General features: G+C 32.0%; 1 protein-coding gene across 33 annotated transcripts in view; it reads right to left on the bottom strand.

The window, feature by feature from the left end:
* The window catches only part of LOC140445580 (uncharacterized), a 538,348-nt gene that overhangs the window by 307,278 nt on the left and 204,313 nt on the right, over nt 1–26,757 (bottom strand). Inside the window, exon 5 of one of the 33 annotated variants that reach the window (XM_072537733.1) lies at nt 2,767–3,164. The exons of 31 other annotated variants lie outside the window; for them this stretch is intronic. In XM_072537733.1, the coding sequence (XP_072393834.1) occupies nt 2,902–3,164 (263 nt within the window). In that variant the 3' untranslated portion in view covers nt 2,767–2,901. Of the gene's footprint in view, nt 1–2,766; nt 3,165–11,674; nt 11,959–26,757 lie in introns of those variants that run through there. One more of the 33 variants, XM_072537723.1, reaches the window with a different exon arrangement.

The following is a 26,757-nucleotide window of genomic DNA, read 5'->3' as shown; positions in this document are numbered from 1 at the left end:
ATATATAAAAATACTTTAGTTACTTGTACCTAAACGAACTGTACTTCCTTAAGTATTCGTTGAGAAACTCTTCCACTGAATAATAAGGTCTTTCAGATAGATAGGCTTTTGTCAATTTACGGAACTTAATGAAAGAACTTGTAGATTTAAGTTGCAAAGGGAGATGGTTGTATAGTTTTTTTGTCGAATATAATATAGATTTCTTTACTAACTCAGTGGATGGGATCGGTCAATATACACCAAAGCTTGAATTTCTAGTGGAGTAGTCATGACTAGACCTTGCTGGAAAAACATGTAGGTGTTTACGAATTAAGGAAACAGTTTCTAGAATATATAGAGAGGGAAGAGTTAAAATCCCGTGATTTTTTAAGTAGCTTTTGCAATGTGTTATTGTACTGAGGCCAAAAAGATACCTCTTTTTTGTAATTTAAAAATAACATCACGTTGGGCAGCTGTACTAGAACCCTAAAAAGGAAAGCCATATCGAAGATGAGACTCGAACAAAGAAAAGTATGTTATTTTGGAAGATGCTAAATTTATTTCTTTCGAAACAGGTCTTATTGCATAGCAGGCTGAGGCTAATTTCTTACTTAACAAATCGATATGAAGAGACCATTAAAGGTTGCTGTCTATATAAATACTAAGAAAATTTACAGAATCAACGATAATGATCTGGTTATTATTAAGAAGCAAGGGTTGAAGAGCTCCTTTATAGGATACTGCTACTCTCTTATCCACGTTAAAAGAGAGTACATTAGAGTCGGACTAGGTTTTTATTTTAAGTACATTAGAATTTATAGTTGTATGAAGAGTTGCAATATTAAAGTTTCTCCAGGTGATACTGGTGTCATCAGCAAAAAGAAAAAAAAATTCCATCATTTTAAGTTAGTGATGTCATTTATAAAGATAAAGAAAAGTAGTTGACCCAGTACTGAACCTTGTGGTACTTCACATACAAAGCTTTTGTGACTAGAGTCAGTATCATTTGACCTAACTAGTTGTTTCCTATTCCTCAAGTCAGGTTGGAACAAATTCAAAGAAATACCTCGAATTCCGTAGAAATTTAGTGTTTTATCAAAATGTCGTGATTTACACAATCAAAAGCTTTGGCATAGTCACAAAAAACAGTGGCAGTGTAAAGATTATTAGGCGAGCGGTTTACCCCTATAAGCAGAGCATAAACCGACTAAAATTCTTTTTGCATTTCTAATGCACCAAACCTTTTTTATTCGATTCTATATATTTTTCCAAGATGAAATGTATTTTTTTTTAATTTTTACAAGTGGGCCGGCAATTGTTATTAACAAATAACTTATACAAAAAAGCAATTTCACCGAATTGTTTCAGAATCAATTTTTTTAGGTGTATCTCATCAAAATAAACAATTTTTCTCTCTTGATAATTTTTAGAAAAATGCTTCCTTTTCGAGTTATTTGCATTTTTTTGTTGAAAAAATGCCTTAATTAGTGATTTTTGGGATTTTTTTTCTAAAAAACTACTAAATGAATTGCAATTTTACAAATAGCTTTATAATCTCTAAACCGTCGAGTACAAGTTAGAATATTTTGACAAGGATAAATGGTTTCTATCTCGCTAAAAACGTGGACCCAAATATTTCGAATATGCCTAAAAAAATTACATTACTATAGCATTGTAAAAAATTAATTTTAATTGTTTTAATTGTAATATGTCTATATAAAAATAATTAGAAATATCTTTTTTTTTAATAAATTGCACGTAATATTTGTATTGAATTAATTTTTTAAATTTAACCAAATACTTCTACGCGCCGCACGCCTCTATCGCCGCAACCGCTGTACACACTTAGCGATAGACTGCTCGAAATATTTGGGTCCACGTTTTTAGCAAGATAGAAAAAAATTATCCTTGTCAAAATATTCTAACTTGTACTCGACGGTTTAAAGATTATAAAGCTATTTGTAGAATTGCAATTCATTTAGTAGTTTTTTAGAAAAAAAATCCCAAAAATCACTAATTAAGGCATTTTTTCAACAAAAAAATGCAAATAACTCGAAAAGGAAGCATTTTTTGAAAAATTATTAAGAGAGAAAAAGTGTTTATTTTGATGAGATACACCTAAACAAATTTATTCCGAAGCAATTCGGTGAAATTGCTTTTTTGTATAAGTTATTTGTTAATAACAATTGCCGGCCCACTTGTAAAAATTAAAAAAAAATACATTTCATCTTGGAAAAATATATAGAATCGAATAAAAAAGGTTTGGTGCATTAGAAATGCAAAAAGAATTTTAGTCGGTATATTCTGTTTCTAAGCGTCTTTTGAGGGGTAAACCGCTGGCCTATATTGTTTAGTGCTTGATAGACCTCATGTAGTACAGAAAACATAGCATCACTGGTACATTTATTAGATAAAAATCCGAACTGACTTTGTGATACAATGTTGTTTTTAAGAGAAAGGGCATAAGTCTCTCAATAATTTTGGATAGGACCGGTAGTAAGGCAATAGGTCTATAGTTGCAGACACTCGATTTTTCACCACCCTTATGAAGAGGAATAATAATGGTTGTCTTTAGGCACTCTGGAAATATACCTTTTTCAAAAAATTTCAATACAAGTAGCGCTACATTTCACTCTTAAAAAAAAAAGTTGTACGTCACTAGAAGACCAAGAATAACTCTAGAATGGTCATCACATTTCTTAGAATTTGCTTCCTTGCTTAAAAGAAGATATGCTGAAATTTTTACATGTTTGGTGATAAATAACTAAAGCTGAAATAAACCAAGAATAAATTAAAAAATATTTAATTATAACTAGATAATATAACACATATTTAAATACATACTGTGTAATGAGATATTATTGTAATGTTTTCATTTCACTTAAGTATTCTATTATGTTGTTATTTTAATACCAATGAATTTCATTTCCTAAAAATTTGAACCTTTTGCGAATGCATATTTTTGTAATTTCTACTTTCTCGAGGCTCGTGGTTGTGTTCACCACTTACATGTACTGTTAATCCGCTAGTAATTAACTTTGATTTACATCGGTTTTCTTTGGCAACATTAAAATATTTTGAACACATCCATATGGTCTTGTTAAATTCTTTTCTTAATACGATATAGTCGTGATGGTCCAGAATTATTTTAGGATTTTTCGTAGCCATATTGAAATGTATGACATCTAAAAGAATATAATGCGTATTAGAAAAAGACGTAAATCAAGTGCAAAGAAAGAAAACGATTTTATGATTTTTAATAATATTTTATTTGTCTAAAAATAATAGTATAAATAGCTAAAAATATAATCATAGAGTATATTAGTTCTATAAATCAACTTATATATGAAATTAGGAACAGTATGTCCAAAATAGAAGATTTGTCGTTAAATACAATATTTTTAAATGAAATTACATACATCAAGAAGGTTTTATTATCCATATATAGTCCACGAGCCATCATAGAAGAAAAAAGTTGATTACCAGTAAGCTGCATTTTCTTGAGCGGTATAAGATTTTTGGGTCCAACTGATTTTTGTTTTTAGGACAATTTGACAGCTTTTGACAGATTGGTAACTTTTCCGGGTAAAATGGGAAACTGGTAATTTATACGATTGGTAAGTGCCAACTTGCCAAAAAATACAAAGAAAATATTGTTTTCAACTTCGTCCCCTGTGTTAAATATGTCGATTTCATGCATGTAGGTTGATCAAAACCAGAAAGCTGATTTTTTTAGAAATAATTAAATGACTCCGAAAAAATTTAACAGTACAAATGTCCGACGAAACTTGTAGTTACATGTTGCAGTCCGACGCTTCGAAATCGTCGATTCGACAGTATCAGTCTTGGTTATTACCAGCTGGTGGACAAAAATTTATCGGATCCAGAAATCTTGAGACTTTCAAGAAAATGCAGCTTGCTGGTAATCAAGCTTTTGTTGATGGCTCGTGGACTAATACATACTAGCAGCAATCAGGATACGTCTAAAAAAGTTAAAAGAGATCTACCATGAAAAGTAGTTGATATGCAGAAGCTCCAAAAAGGGGTACAAAAAAACAGGTAACACAATAAAACTAAAGTTAGGCCGAAGTAAAAAAGCGATGAATGACACCGAGTTCTAGATCTTATCTTAGAATTAAAGAATTTGTCAAAGACAAATAGACCACAAAACTCACAGACGACCAAAAAATACTCAAAAACATTCTATACAAAAAAGGTTTTATACATTTTAAGTTACAGACGGGTGAAGGACATTGTCCTTCACTCGTCGATATGCGACAGCCAGTAGACTTTCATTAAGAATTTGGCGACTACTGGTGAATAAAGTTTCGATTATAGGCAAAATACATTTTTTGCCTATTTTGTCTATGGTAGATGTATTTTTTTTACATTTGGCCTTTTTTCGTACATTCCGCCGTACTATTCATACTACTGTTACCAAACCTTTCTGTAATAAAAGTTTTGGTCATTAACAAAATATTAATAATTTGATTATTAAAGATTTGTCGGAAAATGTACCTAATCAAGACTTAAGGCTTAACTATTGGGAAATCCCTAAACTGTTTCCCTTGTTTAATAAACAATTATCAATTTTACAGTAAGTTGCTGTATCAAAGTTTAGTTTTGTTGCATATGCCGAAAAGCAAAAAAAAACACACATTTTAAAAAGTTTTAGACGTTTATTTCGTAACATTTCGTAACATTTCGTAAACCGTGTGGTAAATCGGGAAGTATTATGTTTTATCTTTCAGATTTAAGGTTTCTAGTAAAAAGTACTTTATTAAATAGTAATGTGGAACTCCACTTCGTAAACGTAATTTGGAAAAATTTAATTCCTCTAAGTTTGTCTAAATATCTCTCCCACAGCAGTTAAAAAAAAAGTAGAAAGACGCATAGTTTTAAGTTCTTTTTTGACAAAGATTTTAATAAATCCTTTCAGAAGAGAATATACTGAGGAAACAAACTGTAAAAAAATTGTAATGTGGAATATATTTCAACAAATAAGCGGGTATTAGAGGGCAATTTCATGTATTTGACTACCTGGTGGGAACATTAAATGGTCTATAGAATCCTCATATTCCGAACCAATGCCTTGACCTGAGTCAAATATGAGTCCGAAGAACATCAGAAAACCCGTTAGCATGGAAAATCCAATTACCATTTCAAGAAACAACAAAAATGAAGTAGAAAGATAAAAATACAGACAAGCAGGCCTTCGAAATTTATAAATCTAATAATCCTTTCCATTCCCATATTAATTTAATTAAAAAGGATACTTTGGCACCATCGATAAATCTGAATCCTTTGACTCCACTAAGAGTTAGATTCACCAATAACTTGAAAAGTCGACGCTATTAGCAAGATTAAGGGAACCGGATATCTTAAAAGCCATTATACTACATCTTGCTTTTCTACACGACCAACCTGCTTCAGTGTGTTACGATGGATTTACTAACATAAGCGTTAAATTCTTATTGGCTTCCGAAGGACTTCCCACTAAGATTGAAAATCTACGAAAAATCATTCTACAATTTAACAGTGCCAATGAAATTGGTCCAACTAATGTGGAAGCTGATCTTGCTGCTTTTAGGTCCTTTTTCAGCTCTTTTCAGTCCTTTTTTTAGCTCCTCCTCCAAGATCCTCCTCGAAAACCCGACGTTTAGGTATGATTTTTTTCGCTCAGAACTTTCGTAAATTCCAAAATTTATACCTGACTTCTGGGTGACACTTACCTTCCGTGGACGTGGACTATAATTTTAGTGACTTATAGATAGGCTTGTCTGCATTTTCAGTTTAATTACAATTAAGCTTTGTCCATAAAATTTTACAATTTTCAGTGACATTTAATGAAATTTTTGCAAGGTATTTGATCAACCCTGTATATTTATATAAAATACACCTAAATACACAAAACATTTTTATTTTGTAATTTTACTGGAGATAATTAAAGTAAACACAATTTGCCACTTATAAATACAATACGAAAAAATAAACAATTCAGGAATTCCAATACTCCACAAAAAGAGTATCAACACTTTTTTCTCACGATGGTTACGTTTTGGGGTATCATATTTTTTTGATCTGTTCTTGGTTTTATCGGGTGATTATGTTCACCAATAACTTGTACTGTTCGTTTAGCCGTAATTAATTTTACTTTACACCTTTCTGTCATAGAATAATAGTACCTACAACATCTCCAAGTTGTCTTTTCCACTCTCTTCTCAGCTAATATAAAATCTTGACCGTCGACTATTATTTTTGGATTTTTAGCACCCATTTGAAAATATATAGTGTCTACAACAGAAAAAACGTATTATTTGTATAGGGCTACTAAGACAATGGCATAAAAAAACACTACTGACATCCATGAAAACAACATTAAATAGAAATATAACCATGCCTCCAAAAAACGAATATAAAGTACACTTAACGAATTTGCACTAATTGGGATTATCGCTAGACACTCGACAGCTAATGGTCCATTCTACTGTACAGCATAAGCAGTACAAGAAATTTCTAAATTCAATTAAAAAAAATCATTTTATAATTTTGTTGTACATAGCAGTTTTACTTTTTTGCTTACCACTAAATATAGTTCCAAATAAAGAAGGTTATAAAAAGATTTAGTTATTTTAAACATATTTTTATTTTGTATTTACCTGCAAAATAATTGCTACAACCGGAACATATTACCTATAATTTAATGTGGTTCTAATCAGTAAGCTTTGAGAAATTAACATAAGGGTAGATATTTATTGAATCCTTCATAGCCTGTACTTGAGTTTCTGACCATTCAGAGAAACGCATACCTTACTTTAGCGATACTTTCAAACCGGTTGCAAATTAATGGTAAAGTTTGTTTAGCAGAAAATGGTTGACTTTAATTAGTGCGGTCGTAAATATTATTAAAATTATCTGACTTGGCCCATTGTTAAGACCTTGTACCTCAGGTAAACCATTGTTACCTGAAACCGGGCCTTTTATACTATTATAGGTAAACCCAGGAGGATTATACTCGGTACTAATTGAAGTCAACCATTTACTGCTAAACAAACTTTACCCTAATAAGTTTGTCATAGTAGTGCTTGTGATTGGAAAGAGTTTGTTTGTGTATTGACAGAGAAAATGGCGAGACGTGTCGTGGATGAAAATCTGGCGAGACGTGTCGTGGATGAAAATCAAGTAATATTTAATTTGCACGCTTATTTTACTGCTAAAAGTCAGTGGAGGCTCTTTGCGACCAATTCAATCCGTACATAAACGTGTGTGTGATGCATTGTGTATTAGTGGGATAAAATTTAAGTCCGTTTTAAAAATCAGAAAAAGTGTAAATAGTGAAATAGAGGTCGTACAATATAAACCTAGACTACAATCTAAGACCAAAGATCTTCTTGAGAGTTGTAAGTTTGAAATTCGAGGTATTGTATATAAAATGCGTGAAAAAATTCCGCCACTAAAAATTTTTGATTAACTTTGACAATTTATTACTTTTTTATCTGTATTATTCTGAAGCTATTTTCTTGTGGCATTTTAAAGTAATTACTATTTAAATGGGAATAAGCCTTCGTCTTATTCTTATGGTGCCTATCCGTTACGGATGTTGGACACTAACATGGCTATTCTGACTTTGTTGACTGCTGCCCTGAAAAGTCCGGTAGTGGTTAAGTTAAACCATTTTCGCAGGTTATGCAGCCAGGATATTCTTCTTCGTCCTGGACCTCTTTTCCCATGCACTATATGGCCCCAAGTATTCTAGTTTGCGACGTTTTATGGTTATGACTAGTTCGCGCTCTTTACCCATTCTATGTAGTACTTATTCGTTGGTAACTCTGTCTATCCAAGAAATCCTCAACATGCGTCTATAGCACCACATCTCAAATGCTTCGAGTCTCTTTAGTGATGCTTCAGTTAAGGTCCATGACTCCACGCCATATAAAAGAACGGAGAATACGTAGCATTTTAGTAAACGAACTTTTATTTCCAATTTTATATCGTGGCTGTTAAAGATTTTTTTCATTTTGACGAAAGCTGATCTTGCCTTCTCGATCCTTATCTTAATTTCCGTCGATTGGTCCCATTGTTCATTTAAGTTTGCACCCAGATAACAAAAGTTGGTGATTTGTGTTATTTTTGAGATAAGCCACAATAAATTAAAGGTTAAAGTACGTTTATTGACGTTCCAATTTCCACTTCGGAAATCGTGTATTTTGAGAACGTACTTTAACTTTTAATTGTAGCTTATTCCCATTTAAATAGTAATTATTTTTTATTTGTATTCTGATTTTCAAGATTCTCACATTAGTTTATAGGTACATATATTGACATTATAAGGGGGTGAATAGAAGCAATGTATTTTCTCCTAACTTTAAAAAATTCTATGGAAAAATTGGATGGTTGATTTTGTTTCATAGTATTTTCGTATTATCTCGGAGGAATCCCTAAGATTTTTTTTTGAATTATCTGAATATCTCTTTACTTGTAAGAGTTCTACAATTTTATGTAAATAAAAACAATGATTGACTCATAAACATGAATACAACTATATTATTTATCTATGCATGAATATCTTGCCTGGCACGTCGATAAAAATTAAATGACAGTGACAGCAATTTACATTTTAATTTGTAAAAATGACAGTGATGGCGAAATAACAGTGACAGCAAGAAAATAACTTTGATTTTGAATGACCGCTATTGAATTTTTTTGTTTTTCCACAGAATTTTTTAAAGTAAGGAGAAAATACAACACTTCCTATCAGCCACGTATAAGGCCATCTAAGCAAAAATTATTTATTAATAGAATAATAACAAACGATGCCAATAAAACTGCCTACAAACTGATGCAGAATCTTGAAAATCGGAATACAAATAAAAAAGTTAAAAATTGTTAAACTTAATCAAAAATTTTTAGTGGTGGAATTTTGTACCCGGGAATGTATTTACACGATATTTATAAAAATTGGTTTATAGGGATTACAAGTTTAACGAACTTAAAGAAAATATTTTAACAGATATGTCACTTCCGGTTACATACCGGAAGTGAATTTTATTTTAAATGGAACACACTGGCTATTATTGCATTTTTAGATTTTGCGTAAAATTATTGACAAAAATTGTAAAGGTTAACATAGGTCAAAACTTCATAGTTTTTTATTTATTCCTCATTTTTCAAAAATTTTGAAAAGTCAATCTTCGAACCAAAGACAAAAAAACGGGAAGCATTACGTCTTTCCGAAGTCGATGCCTTTTCTTGAATAATCTGCAAAAAGTCTTAAACAAGGATCTCCCCTCGTCCAATATTTCCACATCTATAGTTCATTTCAGATGTCCGTGCAGTAAAGGAATGCGCAATTTCCGTTGGAAAACCAGTATTTAATAGGCTCCATACTAATAAGGGTTTAAAAGAGTCTCCCAGACAAGAGTTAATGAGCTCATAATGGTTATATTTACAAGTGTAAAATGTACATGGGCGTGCAAATGTCTTTCACAGCATTTATAATAGTTACATATGAAGAAGTATCATTTTTTTTAATTTTTAGCAAATTTTATATATTATGTATATAATTAATTATTAAAGAATGTAATTTGCTATTTGAGTAATACAAATGTCAGTTTTTTAAGCAAAAAAAAAATTATTCTATGGACAGTTTCGCAACAATCAGTTTTCTTTTTCTAGATTAAAAACTTTGTCAATGTGTAATAATTTTATTTTGTACATAATTTAAACATTTCAAATAATACTAAATAGCTAAAAGATTAATTATATAAGAAGTATCACGTTATGCATAATCTGCGTTGACTTATTCTTCATCCGTGGAGGTGTCTTCAGCAGTCACGTTATTAACAATTAATGGTTCCACCAAGACGTCTAATGAGTTGTCCAAGTCCCACATTTTTTTTTTCTTCTTTTATCACATGTTGAATGCATTTATTCCAGTTTAAGGCAGTGACATTGCGTAAAGCGTGTTTAAGAAGTTCTTTAACGTCTGCAAGTTTGTACGTGGTATTATTTCTTGCCACGTCCTTTTTACTTGGACCTAAATCAACTCTATAGGATTTAATTCACAGTGATAAGGAGGCAATCTGAGTACTACAATGTTAAGTATTTTAGCCATTTTGTGTACGACATGCATTCTTGATGCGTGTGAAGGTATGTGTTGCCTAGCGATTTGCAAAAGCTCCACTTTTAGAAGGTCATCTCCAAAGAATATATTTTTATTAATGAACCACTGTCTAATATTCTCTTTCTTCCACAGTGTTGTAGGAAACCGTTCGGTTTGCCGTGAATAATATTTTGCATTGTCCATAACGATAACCGAACCTTCTAGTATAAATTTCAACATCTGTTCAAAATATTCTTCAAATACATCGGCGTTAATGTCCTCGTTGTAGTCGCCCGTTTTTTTGAATTCAAATAGGAGCAATCCTTCTTTAAGAAAACCCTCAGAACTCCCAATGTGGTTAATTGGAAGCCTTCTCCCTTTTCCCGACTGTGCTTTAATACCTGTGGACAATCCCTCCAACACAGCTTGGCGGTTGCTTTTAACATTTTTGTCTTGCCATAACTTGGAAACCGTATGACCTCATTTATCCATGTCTCATCTAAATAATATATTCTTTGACTTTTTTCTCTGTGCTGTTTATTTTTTCAAAGAAACCTGCCTTTTCCAAGAAACGATTTCCGGACTGTCCATTAACATTAATTTTCTGTTAATGGTTTCCCACGAAAAATTTATTCGTTAAGTATCTTCCACAATAAAGTTCTACTGATGCCCAGTACATCATCAACTTGCAATGCCGCATGAATTTTTGAAAATGTTGGAATTTCCTTGGCAAAATAAAAAGAGTGAACCTTTCTTCGAATTACACTTTTAACATTTTCATTAATTTCCAGTGGTCGTCTACCTGATTTTACAAAGGATTCGTGATGACCCCTTCCTTGTCCTCCATTCTTAAATTATAAATTGACCTCTTGGGTCGTGTTGTAATGCTTTGAAAACATTTAATATGATGATCTTTTCGTTTGCCGAGAAAGCAGTGAGCTTTAGCAGTTTTACGCCGTTACGAAAATCTACCAACGAGTATTTGAGATTTCCAAAGATTCAATATATATATATATATATATATATATATATATATATATATATATATATATAATATATATATCATAAATTTGTAAATAAACACGAAGTGAAAAATTATATAGGATTATAATTAATATATATACATATATATATATATATATATATATATATATATATATATATATCTTTAATATTAATTATATTACATTTAATATTATATATAAAAAATTATTTAAGATTTTATAGATTTTAGCTGAAACCCTAAAGAATGTTAAAATAGTGCGCTATTGAAATATAGCTGCAGTTACATTCGTTTACTGCACGGACATCTGAAATGAACTTTAATAAAGAGTAAATTAGGATTTGTGATTTTGCCATCAAAATTGTGTGCTATCGAAATATTAACCAATATTAATGAAATACCAAGTATATTATTTTGTAATTGTAGAGCAATTTAAAATGCATTTGATTCCAAAATGTTAATTTTAAGAATGTTCTGTAATAGTACAAAAAATAAATAACCCTAAAATGGCCTTAAAGTAGAACGTGGATAATATTTTACAAGAAAATCTATTCAGTGTCAAAAAGCTATATTACTAAACATTATTATAAATTCCGGCATTAACATTACAAATCATGATAAACAACTGTAAAATTCTGTGACTTCATACAGTCTTTCATCAGCTTCGGCTTAGGTCTATGAATGTGTTTTCCATAAATTAAGGCGACTTTTCCGCGAGTAACTACTTTGACTTTACATCTCCCATCGGACTTGGGATGAAAATACTGATTACACAACCATTGGGTTTCGCCACTTTTATTTTTTCGCATCAAGTATTCGTGGTCGTCCACTATTATCTTCGGATTTTTCTGGCCGACGTCAAAATATATAACTCCTAAAATATAACAGTGCAGTACAAACGAAATATTGCGAAGTTACCAACAAATGAATACGAATCTATCAACAAAACTAGCAACTACAATTAAAAATACAGAAGATAAAAAAACACTTTTTAAGTTTTTGATACAAGCATTGTGTTTATAATTTAAAAAGTGACCTTACGGTGATAATTAACCCTTTGCAGCTTGGTGGTCCCAGTGTGTAACCACCTCTACAAAAAAAATTTAAAGCGGTCTTCACTGGACAAATTTCAGATCCGGCCAGACTGTACAAGCTTCTTCTACGATTCAGATACTGAACTTACAGCCATTGTCACTTTCAAGTATGCTGGGAAGCTCCAAATATAGTAAAAATATCAATTAGGTTACATGCAACCCCTTCTGTACGTCTGCTCTATAGGGCACGTAAAAGGGCTCTTGAAAGACAATTGGTTTAACAATAAGTCCTTCGTTTAGTGTCTTTGACTTTTTTGACCACTTTCACACAAATTTAAATAAATCATTACTTTTTCGGTAGTAATGTTTTTGTACTTTTTTTTTTAAGTTCTTTATAGATAAGTGTGCGTCGTTAATTATAAAAAAAAATATTTTTTCGAATATTTGTAATAAGTGTAACCCAAACATCACAATTTTGTACCGTTTACCATTTTTTCCACGCTAGTTTCTTTTTAGGCCTTAATGGGTTTTAAGAAACTAAGAGAGTGCATGCGACATCAGTAGAGACTGCCAATAACGAACAGTAACGGACTTTTTTATCACATTCGCCATTACAATTATATAAACTCATTTTTATCACATTTACCAAGTTTAGAGATGATTCTGTGTAATAACTAGTAATTATGTATAATCACCAGATTAGACACATTTACAGTAACATGAGGATAACGATTTTCTGTACTACATGAGGTATATCAAGTACTAAACAATAATCTTTACACTGCCACTGTTTTTTGTGACTATGCCAAAGCTTTTGATTGTGTCAATCACGACATTTTGATAAAAAAACTAGATTTCTACGGAATTCGAGGTATTTCTTTGAATTGATTCCAATCTTACTTAAGAAATAGGAAAAAACTAGTTAGAGCAAATGATACTGCCTCTAGTCACAAAAGCATTGTATTTGGAGTATCACAAGTTTCAGTATTGGGTGCTCTACTCTTCATTTTCTTTATAAATGACATCACTAACTTAAAAATCGGTGGAAAAATTTCTTTTTGCTGATGATACCATTATCACCTGGAGAAACTCTAATATTGCAATTCTTCATTTAACTATAACTTCTTATTCTTCTTCCTTCTTTTATGTAGGCTTTAAAGCCTGTTCCTTCTTTAATATTAGCCTAATAAATTGTTTAAATTATCGCACCATCTTTTTCTTGGTCTGCCAATACTTCTTCGTCCATTTGGTGACTTATTTCGTGCTATTTGTTCTATCCTATCCTCTGCCATTCTACTAATGTATTCGTTCCACTTCTGTTTCCGTTTTGTCATCCATCCATTTCCTCTTCCTTCTTTCTTCTCCCTAACATATTTTTCCGTGATATTCGTCGGAGTATTTTAATCTCTGTTGTTTCTAGTAGTCGTCTCGTTTTAGATGTGTCAGGTTTTGTCTCCGCCGTGTATGTTAATATAGGTCTAATTGCTGCTTTACAAATTCTTGTTTTTGTGTCTTGTCTTACTTGCTTTTGAGTTTTGTTGTCGTACTTCTTCGTAACTAGTTATATCTATTCCCAGATATCTAAAATTTGCTTCCTGCTTTATTATTTTCACATCAATTTCGATTTTACATCGTATTGGGTATTTAGATGTTGTCATACATTTGGTTTTTTCTGCTGGTATTATTATATTGTATTTCTTGGCTGTTGTATTGAAGATATGTGTTAATCTTTAGAGTTCGTCTTCTATCTCGGCGATTATTGTAATGTCTCGGGGCTTTTTTTCCCATTATGTAACCATGACCTTTACGTACTGCCTGTCTCATTTCGTCCATTATTATATTAAAGAGAAGTTGGCTTAACGAGTCACCCTGTCTGTTTCCGCTTTGTACTGGTATACACGGTGTTAGTTTTCCATTTATCTTTGCCTGTATTCGATTATGTAAGTAGATGTTTTCGAGGGTTTGTATAATATTGATTGCTATGTTTCTTTTATACAGTAGGTGTAAGACGTCTTCGACTGGATGCGATCGAAAGCCTTTGTCAGGTCTATATAAAATAGATATGCAGGTTTATTGTACTCGATGGCCTTTTCTGTGAGTTGTTTTATAATCGGTTCACAATTTGTCGATAGCTCACTACAAGTTTAACGCTAATTAGAGAAATGAAATACAGAGAGGATAGGTAATACGATATAATAGTAAAAACCAACCTAAAACTGACGGTTTAAGATGTTTTCGACTAACCCACCTTGTATCTGAAGGAATAAAATACAGCAGCCAACCTTATAATCCGATTACGAAGGTAATTTGAATGGTTACAGATGACCGACCAGTGTCGTAGAGTATATGATTGAAACATTTATTTGAACTAAATAAATATATTTTTTAAATTGTACTTATGTAAATTGTATTTTTGTTTTAATAAAACTTCTTTATTTTACTCAAAAATAAAAAGTTTCTTGCCATTTGTAAAAGATACATTTGTTTAATTAAGGGTAAAGGCGCCAAATGTCACCTGGCAAAATTTTCAATGTGTTTTAAATGTATCCATTATTTTCGAAACCGGAGAAAACTAATAAATATTTTTGAAAAATTTAAACGCAGAATAAAAGATTACATTATTGCTGAGGGCAGAAAGTCCCTGAAAATGTCTACAATGTTTATTTTAATATGTTATGTAACAGGGGTGAAAATAAAAGAGAAAATATAGTATAATTTTTAATTGAAAATATTGCAAAATAAATTTTTTATTTATTCCAATAAATATTTCATTCTGCCTTTAAATTTTTCAAAAATGCTTTTTAGTTTTTTCAGGATTTGAAAAAAAAAAATGGATACATTTAAAACACATTGAACATTTTGACAGGCGACATTTTGCGCCTTTCCTCTTTAATACCTTACGATGACAACTACTATTACTTACCTTATAATATAATTACGATTAGAAAACTATTCAAATTCAAAATAAATAGGATCAACTTCGGAAACAGAGTCGTCTTGAGGGTTAATAATTAGCGGTTGTGTCTCTACGGTCGCATGAATTATGTTATCAAGATCCCATATTTTTTGTTATTCTTCTATTACATGTCTTACTGCATCTTTCCAGTTTTGTTCTGTAATATGTTGTAAAGACTCGTATAACAATTCACGTACAGCTTGTATTTTATATGACGTATTTTTTCTAGCCACATACCTAACTTTTCATTTGTGCCCAAATGAGTTCAATTGGATTTATTTCGCAGTGGTAGGGTGGAAGTCTAAGGACTGTGATGTTTCGCCTTTCCGCCATTTTGTCAACTACGTATTTCTTGAACTTAGATTTGTGTTGCCGAGCAATTTTTAAAAGTTTTGCTTTTACCAATCCATCTTCGTAAGGCAGATACTTATTCCGCAGCCAGTCAAGAATATCCTGTTTCTTCCACGCAGTTGTTGGAAGTCTTTCTACTAGTCGTGAATGATAAGGTGCATTATCTAATACTATAATTGAATTTGGTGGTATGTGCTCAATTATCTGCTCAAAATACTCTTCGAAAACATCAGCTGTCATCTCCTCGTGGTAGGCTTTTATGCTTTTGGACTGAAATTCCAACAAACCATGCTTAACAAATCCTTTTTTACTGCCAATGTGAGAAATTATTAATCTACTGCCTTTACCAGAAGGTGGGGAGATACCAGTAGACCAACCTTCCATAAAGGCTTGTCTAGAGCTTAATCTATTTTTATCTGACCAAATTTTTTTAGAGTATGACCTGAGTTTACCCACGTTTCATCATGGTAGAAGATTGACCTTTCTTCAGCCCGGAATTTTCGTATGGATCTTAGATAATTTCTTCTCCAACATATTATCTCCTCCCGGTCAATCAAAAGTAATTTTCGGTCTGATTTCTCCCACCGCCAATTTAATTCTTTTAAAACTTGCCACAATTTAGTTCGTCAGATATGAGGCAAATCCGGGTCGTCTCTAACTTCTTGTAAAATTTTGTTTAGGTTTGGTATTTCTTAGGCTTTTCCTCTCTTTAAAAGTGTTCGTTTGTGTTTGGGTTAGCTATACCGTGTTTTCTTTTTCTGATAGGAACCTATATTTGACTTCCCTACGCCAGTCATGTTGGCACAACTTTCGACTATGTTGCGAACAGTGTTTGTGGGATTCTGAGAAACCAGAACATCGTGAACATTTAGGAGAATAGTCTTCTCTCTTGGCGAATAGACAGACTTACTGAATGTACGCAACAGTACTGATTTAAAACTTGATGATGTTAATGATGAAGCCATCACAAACAATCCAACAAAACGAGCACGAGCGAAAGGTACGTATATGTTCGTAGGTATATGGAATAAAAAATCACTCACGCACTGCATAAAATTCGCAAAAGAAATATGCGAGACGCTAATTGCTGCCGTAGACGCGGAAACACCGACGAGCCGTAAATTACATGCGATTAAAAATGTACTAAACAAAAAAATTGTTTTCGTTCGTAATAACTTCACCCTTTCAAGTTAAGTTTCGAATATAAACTAGGGGAAAAAATATAAAGGGGAATTCCATCCTAATTATCTTGCAACGCATAGTACCTTCGGATATGTACCTTCCAGGTTTTCTAGTAAAGTGATTAAACGCGAAGATTAGTATTAAAATATCCAAAGAGATAAGGTATTCTTATTTACAAAATTGTTAATTATAATATAATAACCAACATTAGTCGTGAAAGTTTTAATTATTTTTTGCTAAATATATTAGTATTAAAACATTATTAATATTATATATAACAGTATTAAAACATTATATTATTATTTAATGAATAAACACCTCAGGAACTCCTATGATGATACAAATTTTACGACCGGTTTATGACGTTGAGGCACATTTCGTGCTCTCAACAATTTGTGAACGGAGAATAGTACAAATACGGCGTCTACGCAGGATCTTCCGGATCTGAATCCTTGTTGTTCATCACCTTGATGTTGATCACTATAATTTCTGATCTCATCATCATCACTGGTTCGACAACCCTTTTTGGGTCTTGGTCTGTTCCAGAATTCTTCTCCATTCTGATCTGTTTCGTGCTTCTTTTCTCCAGTTTTTTATTTTTAGGGTTGTTATATCATTTTCTATTTGTTCTAAGTAACTCAGCTTCGGTCTTCCTCTTGTTCTTTTTCCTACTGGCATCTGTTTGGATATTTTGTTTGGTATTTCGCCTTTTTCCATTCTTTCTACATGTCCTATCTAACGCAGCCGTCCTATTTTAATTAATGTTATATTATCCGGGTCCTGGTATATTTTGTATAGTTCAGAGTTGTATCTTCTTCGCCATATTCCGTTTTCCTTTGTGCCCTTATACATGTGTCGCAAGATTTTTCTTTCGAAAGTGGCTAACAACGTTTCCTCTCTTTTAGTGAGTGTCCAGATTTCTGAGCCGTATGTGAGTACGGGTCTTATTAGGGTTTTATATATTCGGCATTTAGTTTTTATTGCGACGTTATCTGATCTTAGTTGCCTAATTAAGCCATGGTAACATTTATTTGCAATAAATATTCGCCTCTTCACTTCCTCCGTAATGTTATTATCAGACGTGACTAGGGATCGCAAGTATATAAAGTTTTTTATCCCCTCTATGTTGTATTCTCCAATTATTATATTTTGTGGCTGCCTTATTTCTGCGTTTTTACTTACCTGCATATATTTTGTTTTGGTCTGATTGATTTTAAGACTACTATTTTGTGCAGCTCGTTCTATTTGGTTGTATGCCTCTATCATTTTTATTCTTGATTTTGCGATTATGTCAACATCATCTGCAAATGCTAGTATTTGCACGCTTTTATTAATGATTGTTCCTCGTGTATTGACTGTTGTGTCCCTCAGTGTTTTCTCGAGTACGATGTTGAACAAGATGCATGATAGAGCGTCTCCCTGGCGTAGTCCCTTTTTCACTATTGTTTCCGTTAATATAATTTCTGATCTACTTAAACTAAAAACCTGGTCCGGCTCTAATTTACTCTCTGTTAACGTGGATAAAACAGTAGCATTATCCTATATAGAAGCTCTTTAACCATTGGTTCTTAATAACAGCCAGTTCAGTATCGTTGATTCTGTAAAATTTCTTGGCATCTTTATAGACAGCAACCATAAATGGTCCCTTCATATCGATTTGTTAAGTAAGAAACTAGCCTCAGCCTGCTATGCAATAAGATGTGCTTCGAAGGAAATCAACTTAGCATCTTCCAAAATTACATATTTTTCTTTGTTCGAGTCTTATCGTCGATATGGTATTCCTTTTTGGGGTTCCAGTACAGCTGCCCAATCTGATATTATTTTTAAATTACAAAAAAAGAGCAATACGGCATCTTTTTGGCCTTAGAATAACACATTGCAGAAGCTACTTCCCCCTTTATATATTTTAGAAACTGTTTGCTTAATTCGTAAACACCTACGTGTTTTTCCAACAAGACCTAATTATGGCTACTCCACCAGAAATTTATCCTTCGATGTGTATTTACCGATCCCCTCCAATGAATTAGTAAAGAAATCTGTATTATATTCGGCAAAAAAATTATACAACCATCTACCTTTGCAACTTAAATCTGCAACTTCTTTCCTTAAGTTCCGTAAAGTGACAACAAAAGCCTATCTATTTGACAGACCATATTACTCAGTGGAAGAATTTCTTAACTAATAACTAAGAAATTACAATATGTTTATGTACAAGTAGTAAAGTATTTATATATATATATATATACACATATATATATATATATATATATATATATATACATATATACATATATATATATATATATATATATATATATATATATATATATATATATATATAACTGTTTTGGATGGGTTGGAGTCAATAAAAGGGCTATTGGTTAACTATTTTTTTAATTCTCGAGCTTTCAATTGTGTTTACAATTATTATCAAGAGCTAAAAAAGACAAAAAACTTACAAGGTTGAACTAAAAAGAAAAAACAATTTTTGTTAACTTACCAGATAAAAATTAGTTTGGTAAGTAAAAATTACTGCTTACATCTTCAAAATATTTAATACAAAAATGTTTTATTAATCTTAATTATTAAATTTTTTATAATTTTGAAAACATTTTTTTAATATAAAAATAATTGAATTTATAAATAAGTTCAAATAGCAACCAATTACAAATAGCCTCAATGTCATAAATGCCAACATCAAATTTTTATTTTTGACAATTATATTGCCAAAAGTAAAATTTCGTTTAAACATTCTTTTTTGTTTAGTAACAAAAAGAAGAAGATTTATTTACCGTTGACAGATGTCTGAAAGAAATGTGACAGATATATGGAGAATTAAATATGACATTTTACAAGTTTTATATATAAATCATAAAGAAAGAATATAATTATAAATTTTGCTTAAATTTTGAATTTCTGATCTTTTGTTTAAACTTTTATCATTTTTGCTAATACAAACCATTTCCAAAAAAGTCCTTTTAAATTTATTACTTTCACTACATAAAATTTTAATGTTATCAAAATCCATAATATGGTCTTTATCGATTACATGTTCTGCCAAAGCACAAGATGGTTTTTTAATTCTGCAATCACTTTTGTGAGAAATAATGCGATTTGAAAGATTTCTTCCGGTCTCACCAACATATTCAGCCTCACACTGAGTAAACTCGGTTCGCTATTCCCAGTCCGAACTGTCTAGTGAATTTAGTAATTATTTTTTTGCGAAGTTAGTTACTTTTTGACAGACTAAAAGTGGCTGGAAATTGTTATACAACCAAGCACACGTACTCATAGCCAATATTAATAGTAAACAAACTAAATAGTAAATAAAATAGAACTTTGCGAATTACCGACAATCAATATTTATTTATCTGCACCATATAATAAATAGTTATGTTAAATTATAACAACTAAATATATATTTTTTAAATATAGACTATCCAAAATTTGATGAGTTTAGTATACACTTCGACTATTTAGAATAATTCTTCTTTTTTTAAAGAAAGAAGTCTGTAATAGTAGGATACTTGAGCTATTAATACTGAGAAGTAGGAATTGTTGTGTTGTAGGTTTCCGACAATGAATCTGTCAAAATATGCCCGAGCTAAGCGAATGGAGTTTACAACTAATGCTGTATACTAAATTCGTTTTTTCAAATTTGTCTATAGGATATTTAGTTTTAGAATATAAAGATGAAATAGTTTTGATGTTCTTTGTTGCTATTTTTATATTGTCAATAACCTTTAGTGTTTGTATTAATTTAGGTGTTAATGATGGTATAAAAGGTAGTGAATGATAATAGATGTTCTGATTGTTGGATACAATGTTTTGAGATTGAGCAAAAAATGGTGTTAAATTATTTATATTACCAATATTAGAAAAAAGCATCCTATGTAGCATATCTGGAGGATAAGAGTTTTCAATTAGAATATTTTTTAATAATTGAAGATCTTCTTGTAGATAATCTGGATGAGAAAGTTTTAAAACACGTTCTTTTAATCCTGTTATAAGGTTCATTTTCATCTTATTTGGATGGTGAGAGTAATAGCTTATAAATCTGTTACTACATATGGGTTTTCTGAACCATCTGGTTTTCAACATATTGTCTGTATTTCTTACAATTCTCATGTCAAGGAATGGTAGAGAATTATCTACCTCTTCCTCAACTGTAAATTGTATATGTTGATTATGACTGTTGAAAATGTTGACTGTTTCATGAATTTTGTGTTTAGGAAGTGCCAAAACTAAATCATCTACATATCTCTTAATAAAAGGAATGAAAAAAGTGCAATTACTGATACAATCACTGATAACATCATCCATGACATAGCTACTTAGAATGGGTGAAAGACTAGATCCCATAGGACTACCAAAAATTTGTTTATAAAATACACCATTAAATATAAAAATATTAGAATCAAAAACAAAGTTGATAAGTGTTTTGAAATGTAATAAGTCAATATTAGTGTGTTGTGAAATCTCATTCCAATGTTTTTCAACACTACTTATGATTAAATCTAAAGGCAAATTAGTAAAAAGAGATGTTACATCAAAACTAACTAAAACATAATTTTGTGGTAATTGGAAATTATTAATGAAAGAACTAAAATCAAATGAATCTTTAATGTAAAAATTGTTGTTTAAATTATAAGCATTAGTTAAGATGTCAGGGAGGAGCTGTGCTATTGGTCCATTAGGAGGGCATAAAGATGAAACAATTGGTCTCATAGATAAAGTTGGTTTATGTATTTTTGGCAGAGCATAAAACCGTGGAGCAATAGAATTAAAAATTTTGAGCTCTTTTGCTTTTTTATTATCAATCAATTTCTTTATGTTTAATTTAGATACTAGACAATTTGCTTTTTGTTGCAAAGTACAAACAGGACTCCTTCCAAGTGTGGTGTAATACTTAGTATCATTTAAGAGTTCTCCAGTTTTTTGTAGATAATCCTCTTTGTACATTACAACAGTTACGTTACCTTTATCGCTTTTGACAATATAAATTTCAGGATGGTTTTTAAGAAAAAGTTTAGTTTGCATATAGTATTTATTTAAAAAATGATCTTTGACTTCTCTATGCAAAAAGTTTGTAATAACGTTTGTACATTTAGATCTAACAACATCTTTTTGACTATCATTAAGTGGTCTGATTATTGATTCAATATCAGAAAGTAAATTAGGAACTCTAATATCAGATTTGGAAGGACATAAAGAAAATTTAAGTCCTAATGCTTAAAATTTTTTAATTTCAAAAGGAAAATGAACAGATGTTAGATTTTTAAACCATTTTTCTTGAAATTTTATCTTATCAAAAGCTTCTATTTTTAATTTATTGAACTTATTAATTTGTATTTTATTGATTTTATGAAATTCTGTGTTGTATTTAATTCTTTGTCTACGATTAAATTCATTAAATGTGTGGAAATTTAAGATATTGTAAGCCTTGGTACGTAACTCATGTAATTTTCTTTCAAAAAAGTTTATATCAGCAAAAGCGATTTTAATTTCTAAATTAATAATATTTCTTCCAAACCTGTCACATAATTTCCAAGCATCATGGTGAATATTCCCAGTCCGATGATGTAAAAGGGAATTTACATTAACTAGGCCATTTGTAACATGTCCAGGGAAACATGTTATTTTTATTTTATTTTATTTATATAAACATCTTTTTTCTTATTCTTATATATACATATATATATATATATATACATATATATATACATATATATATATATATATATATATATATATATATATATATATATATATATATATAAATATATATTGGGGTGTAGAGTTGTGTTATAGAGGTAGCACCTTTTATCGGAACGACCACATCGAGCGTCATAGACGGGAGATGGTTCTTGATAACTGGTCCTCATAAGACAACTAACTCTCACTTATGGCTCCACGTGCCACACCCCGGGCAACTGCATTGGTCTGCAGGCTAAACTAAGTGAGGGTAGCCAGATATGGCGACAATTCCACCGAGCGATTGCCGGTATAAGCAATCCCCCACTTACCTACCAACGGCTTCGGGCGGAAGAGTGGGTAAGTGGTAGGGCACTCTTTTGTCCTGAGACAGAGAAATCTGTCTCGAAGGCGGATGAATCAAGGAATGGTCAACGGCGTAAGGATACAGAAGGCAACGGGAAACCACTGTATTAATGATCTTTAAGATTCCCTAGTATAATCATGATGGCAAATGTCACATCAATCACTCATGTTACTGATCATGGACCTCGGAACCCAAGATCCGGCAGGAGAGGAAAACCACAGACAGACCATAGGGCCTCTCAAGTCATGAACCAGCGAAATCCCTGTGTAAGTAATGTCAATCACCTTAAGATATTAAGAATAGCGACGTGGAATGTAAGAAGCCTCTTTGCAGCAGGTAAATTAACTAATGTAGCCCTTGAAATGGAAAACCTTAAAATTGATGTCCTAGGTATAAGTGATGTACAGTGGCCAGGATCAGGAAAATGCACGAATAATAGTGGAACACTTTATTATTCAGGCACCATCAGTTCAACTCATCGTTACGGTGTCGCTGTCTTGGTATCAAAGAAAATCAGTAACTGTGTAACAAGCTTTACTCCCTTCTCTCATAGAATAATGGCACTACAACTTCAGTCAAATAAACAAATTATAAATATTATACAAGTATATGCTCCTACGGCTGATAAAGATGATGATGAAATTGAAAGTTTCTACTACGATCTGGAACAAATTCTAAAATCAATGAAGAAACATCACACTACAGTAGTAATGGGCGATTTTAATGCCAAAATTGGACATGGATGTGTGGACGGTTACGTGGGTGACTATGGATTAGGAGAACGAAACGAACGAGGAGACCGTATGGTACAATTTTGTCAAGCGGAGGAGTTAGTAGTTGCTAACACTCTTTTCAAGTTACCTAACAGACGACTGTACACATGGAAATCTCCGAGTGACACCAAAGGTAGAGTAGTCAGAAATCAAATTGACTTTGTCCTTGTTAGACAAAGATTCCGCAACTCTATACTCTCAGCTAAAACCTACCCAGGAGCAGATATAGGCTCGGATCACAATCCTGTAGTAGTCACATTAAGAATAAATCTAAAGATCATTCAAAAACACATACAGAAACAAATTGACGTGAGAAGACTGAGTGAACAACATATAAAAGAGAAAACAATAGTGAACATCAAAGAAAATTTACAAAATATAGAGAAACTGAATAGAAATACTGATAACATAGACCAAAAATGGGAGAATATTAAACATGCCGTAATGCTGGCAGGGAGAGAAAATTTAACACCGAAAGAAAGGAAACATAAAGAATGGATGAATGAGGAAATACTGTTGATGTGTGAAAGAAGGGTACACAAAACAAATAATCCGATAAGATACAAAGAAACAGATAAACTGATAAAAAAGAAAATAAGAGAAGCTAGAGAAAGATGGCTAAGTGAGCAATGCCAGGAGTTGGAACAACTGGAGCGAAAATATGACTTTTTTAATGTACACAAAAAGATTAAAGAAATGACAGGAAGGAGAAGAACAACACAGACAGGACAGATCAAAGATACAGATGGTTTACTCATAACAGATTTACAACAAAAAATGAATCGATGGACAGAATACATATCACAACTTTTTGATGACAAAGATAGACAAGAAATCTCAAACGAATATACAGATGATACAGGGCCTGATATAATCAGAGAAGAAATAGATTATGCAATCAAACAAGCGAAAAGTGGTAAGGCCCCCGGTCCTGATGAAATTCCCGTAGAACTGCTCAAACTTATGGACGATAAATCTATTAAAATACTCCTAGATCTATTTAACACAATATATAGAACTGGAATAATACCTAGGGAATGGCTCCGTTCGACCTTTATACTACTGCCAAAAAAGGCAAATACAAGGGAATGCAGCGAATATCGCACGATAGCTTTGATAAGTCATGCTCTAAAACTGTTCCTGAAAATAATCCATAATAGGATCTATAGGAAATTAGACGTAGACATCAGTAACACTCAGATGGGATTCAGAAAAGGGCTGGGTACAAGGGAGGCTCTGTTTGCAATGAACGTTCTCTCACAGAGATGCTTAGACATGAACCAAGAAATTTACACCTGCTTTATTGATTTCGAAAAGGCCTTTGACAAAGTACAACATGAACCACTAAGACAAATTCTAATTAAGAAAAATATAGACAGCCGAGATATTCGAATTATATGCAACCTATATTGGAATCAAACAGCAAATGTGAAGGTTGAGGGTAGGCTAACAGAAGAAATTCAAATCAGTCGAGGAGTCCGGCAGGGATGCATCTTGTCGCCACTTTTATTTATTCTGTATAGTGAAGCTATTTGTGAACAAGCACTCGAGGAAGAAGATCTTGGTCTGATAATAAATGGTGAGACGATCAACAATATAAGGTATGCTGAAGATACGGTTCTCCTAACGGGAACGCTAGTAGAACTACAACATCTCGTTCAAAGTCTCAATATATACTGTAACAGTTACGGCTTGAAAATTAATTTGAAAAAAACTAAATTTATGGTAATCACGAAATCAAAGAACATTAGAGCTAATCTTGTAATAGACAATACAACGATTGAGCGTGTGTCCTGTTATAAATATCTAGGTGCTTGGATCACAGACGATACTGATCAAACAAAAGAGATTAGATGTAGAATAGAAATCGCTAGATCAGTCTTTAATAGAATGCGCAAACTCTTTTGCAATCGTGATATCAATATAAAGTTACGAATACGAATGCTGCGGTATTATGTCTTTTCTACCCTGTTGTATGGAGTAGAGGCTTGGACACTAAAACAGTTGACCACAAAAAACATCGAAGCTTTCGAGATGTGGTGCTGTAGGCGCATTCTCAGAATATCATGGATGGACCGCGTCACTAACACGCAAGTACTCCAAACTTTAGACAAAAGATGCGAAATTCTAAATGAGATAAAAACTAGAAAGATGGAATACTTGGGGCACATTGTGAGAGATGAAAAGTACGAACTTTTAAGAAATATCATGCAGGGCAAAATTAAGGGCAAAAGAAGTGTGGGAAGAAGAAAAATATCGTGGCTTCGTAATCTACGTGAATGGTTCGGGTGTAGTTCGATTAAACTTTTTAGGCGCGCTGCTAACAAAGTCGCAGTGGCCATGATGATTTCCAATCTCAGCTAGGAGTGGCACGAGAAGAAGAAGAAGAAGATATATATATATATATATATATATATATATATATATATATATATATATATATATATATATATATATATATATATATATATATATATGAAAATCACTTAGTTCTCGGGAAGAACCGCGTTGAGAATTTATTACTCGACGTTTCGGCACCCATTTTGGAGCCATTATCAAGAGTGATACGGTTCCGTTCGAGTTCGGGGTCTTAATCTGCCTACTCCCCTCACTCGAGACGTACCAGTATCGTGTTCTGTATAAAGAACTGTCTCTCGGCACTAAGGTCTCAATCTACCTACTCCTCAGTGTCGAGTGACAACCGCTCTTACCCTGTGTGGCTGCTTTTATACTCGCTGTATGCGCTGACGTGGTCTGAACTGACGTGGCCTGAGCGGTGTGGGCGGGAGGTCGCTGAAGCAGGGGTCGCCATGTTGCCGGCAATCGTTTCGCGTTATCGCGCGTATTTAAGCTGTTAGGCCGATATATATATATATATATATATATATATATATATATATATATATATATATATATATATATATATATATATATATATATATATATATATATATATATATATATTTGGGTATCACATGCAGCAACTCAAACTTAGTAGTTCGTAAGGTTTTATTATGTAATCTGCAATTTATTTATATTTTGCAATGGATTGTGTATTTTATTATCTTTTATTTTGTGATATTGACCATTTACGTAATTTCAGTAAATTCTAAATTATTATTGTTATTTTTCTTTTTGTAAGCTTTGTCCATGAAATTGTACAATTTTCAGTGACAATAAAGCATATTTCTATTCTATAACATTTATATTTACGCATATTTTCGTAAAATATTAATTTTTCATATTGAAAGCTGATATTTTTTGTATTTTCAATGGTGGTTCCATATGGAACCACTAGACCACTAGGGCTGATGCA

This window comes from Diabrotica undecimpunctata, chromosome 7 (assembly GCF_040954645.1).
Source record: "Diabrotica undecimpunctata isolate CICGRU chromosome 7, icDiaUnde3, whole genome shotgun sequence".
In the NCBI taxonomy this organism is placed as follows: Eukaryota; Metazoa; Arthropoda; class Insecta; order Coleoptera; family Chrysomelidae; genus Diabrotica; species Diabrotica undecimpunctata.
Note: the sequence above shows the minus strand (reverse complement) of the source record. Positions and strands in the feature narration are given on the sequence as shown.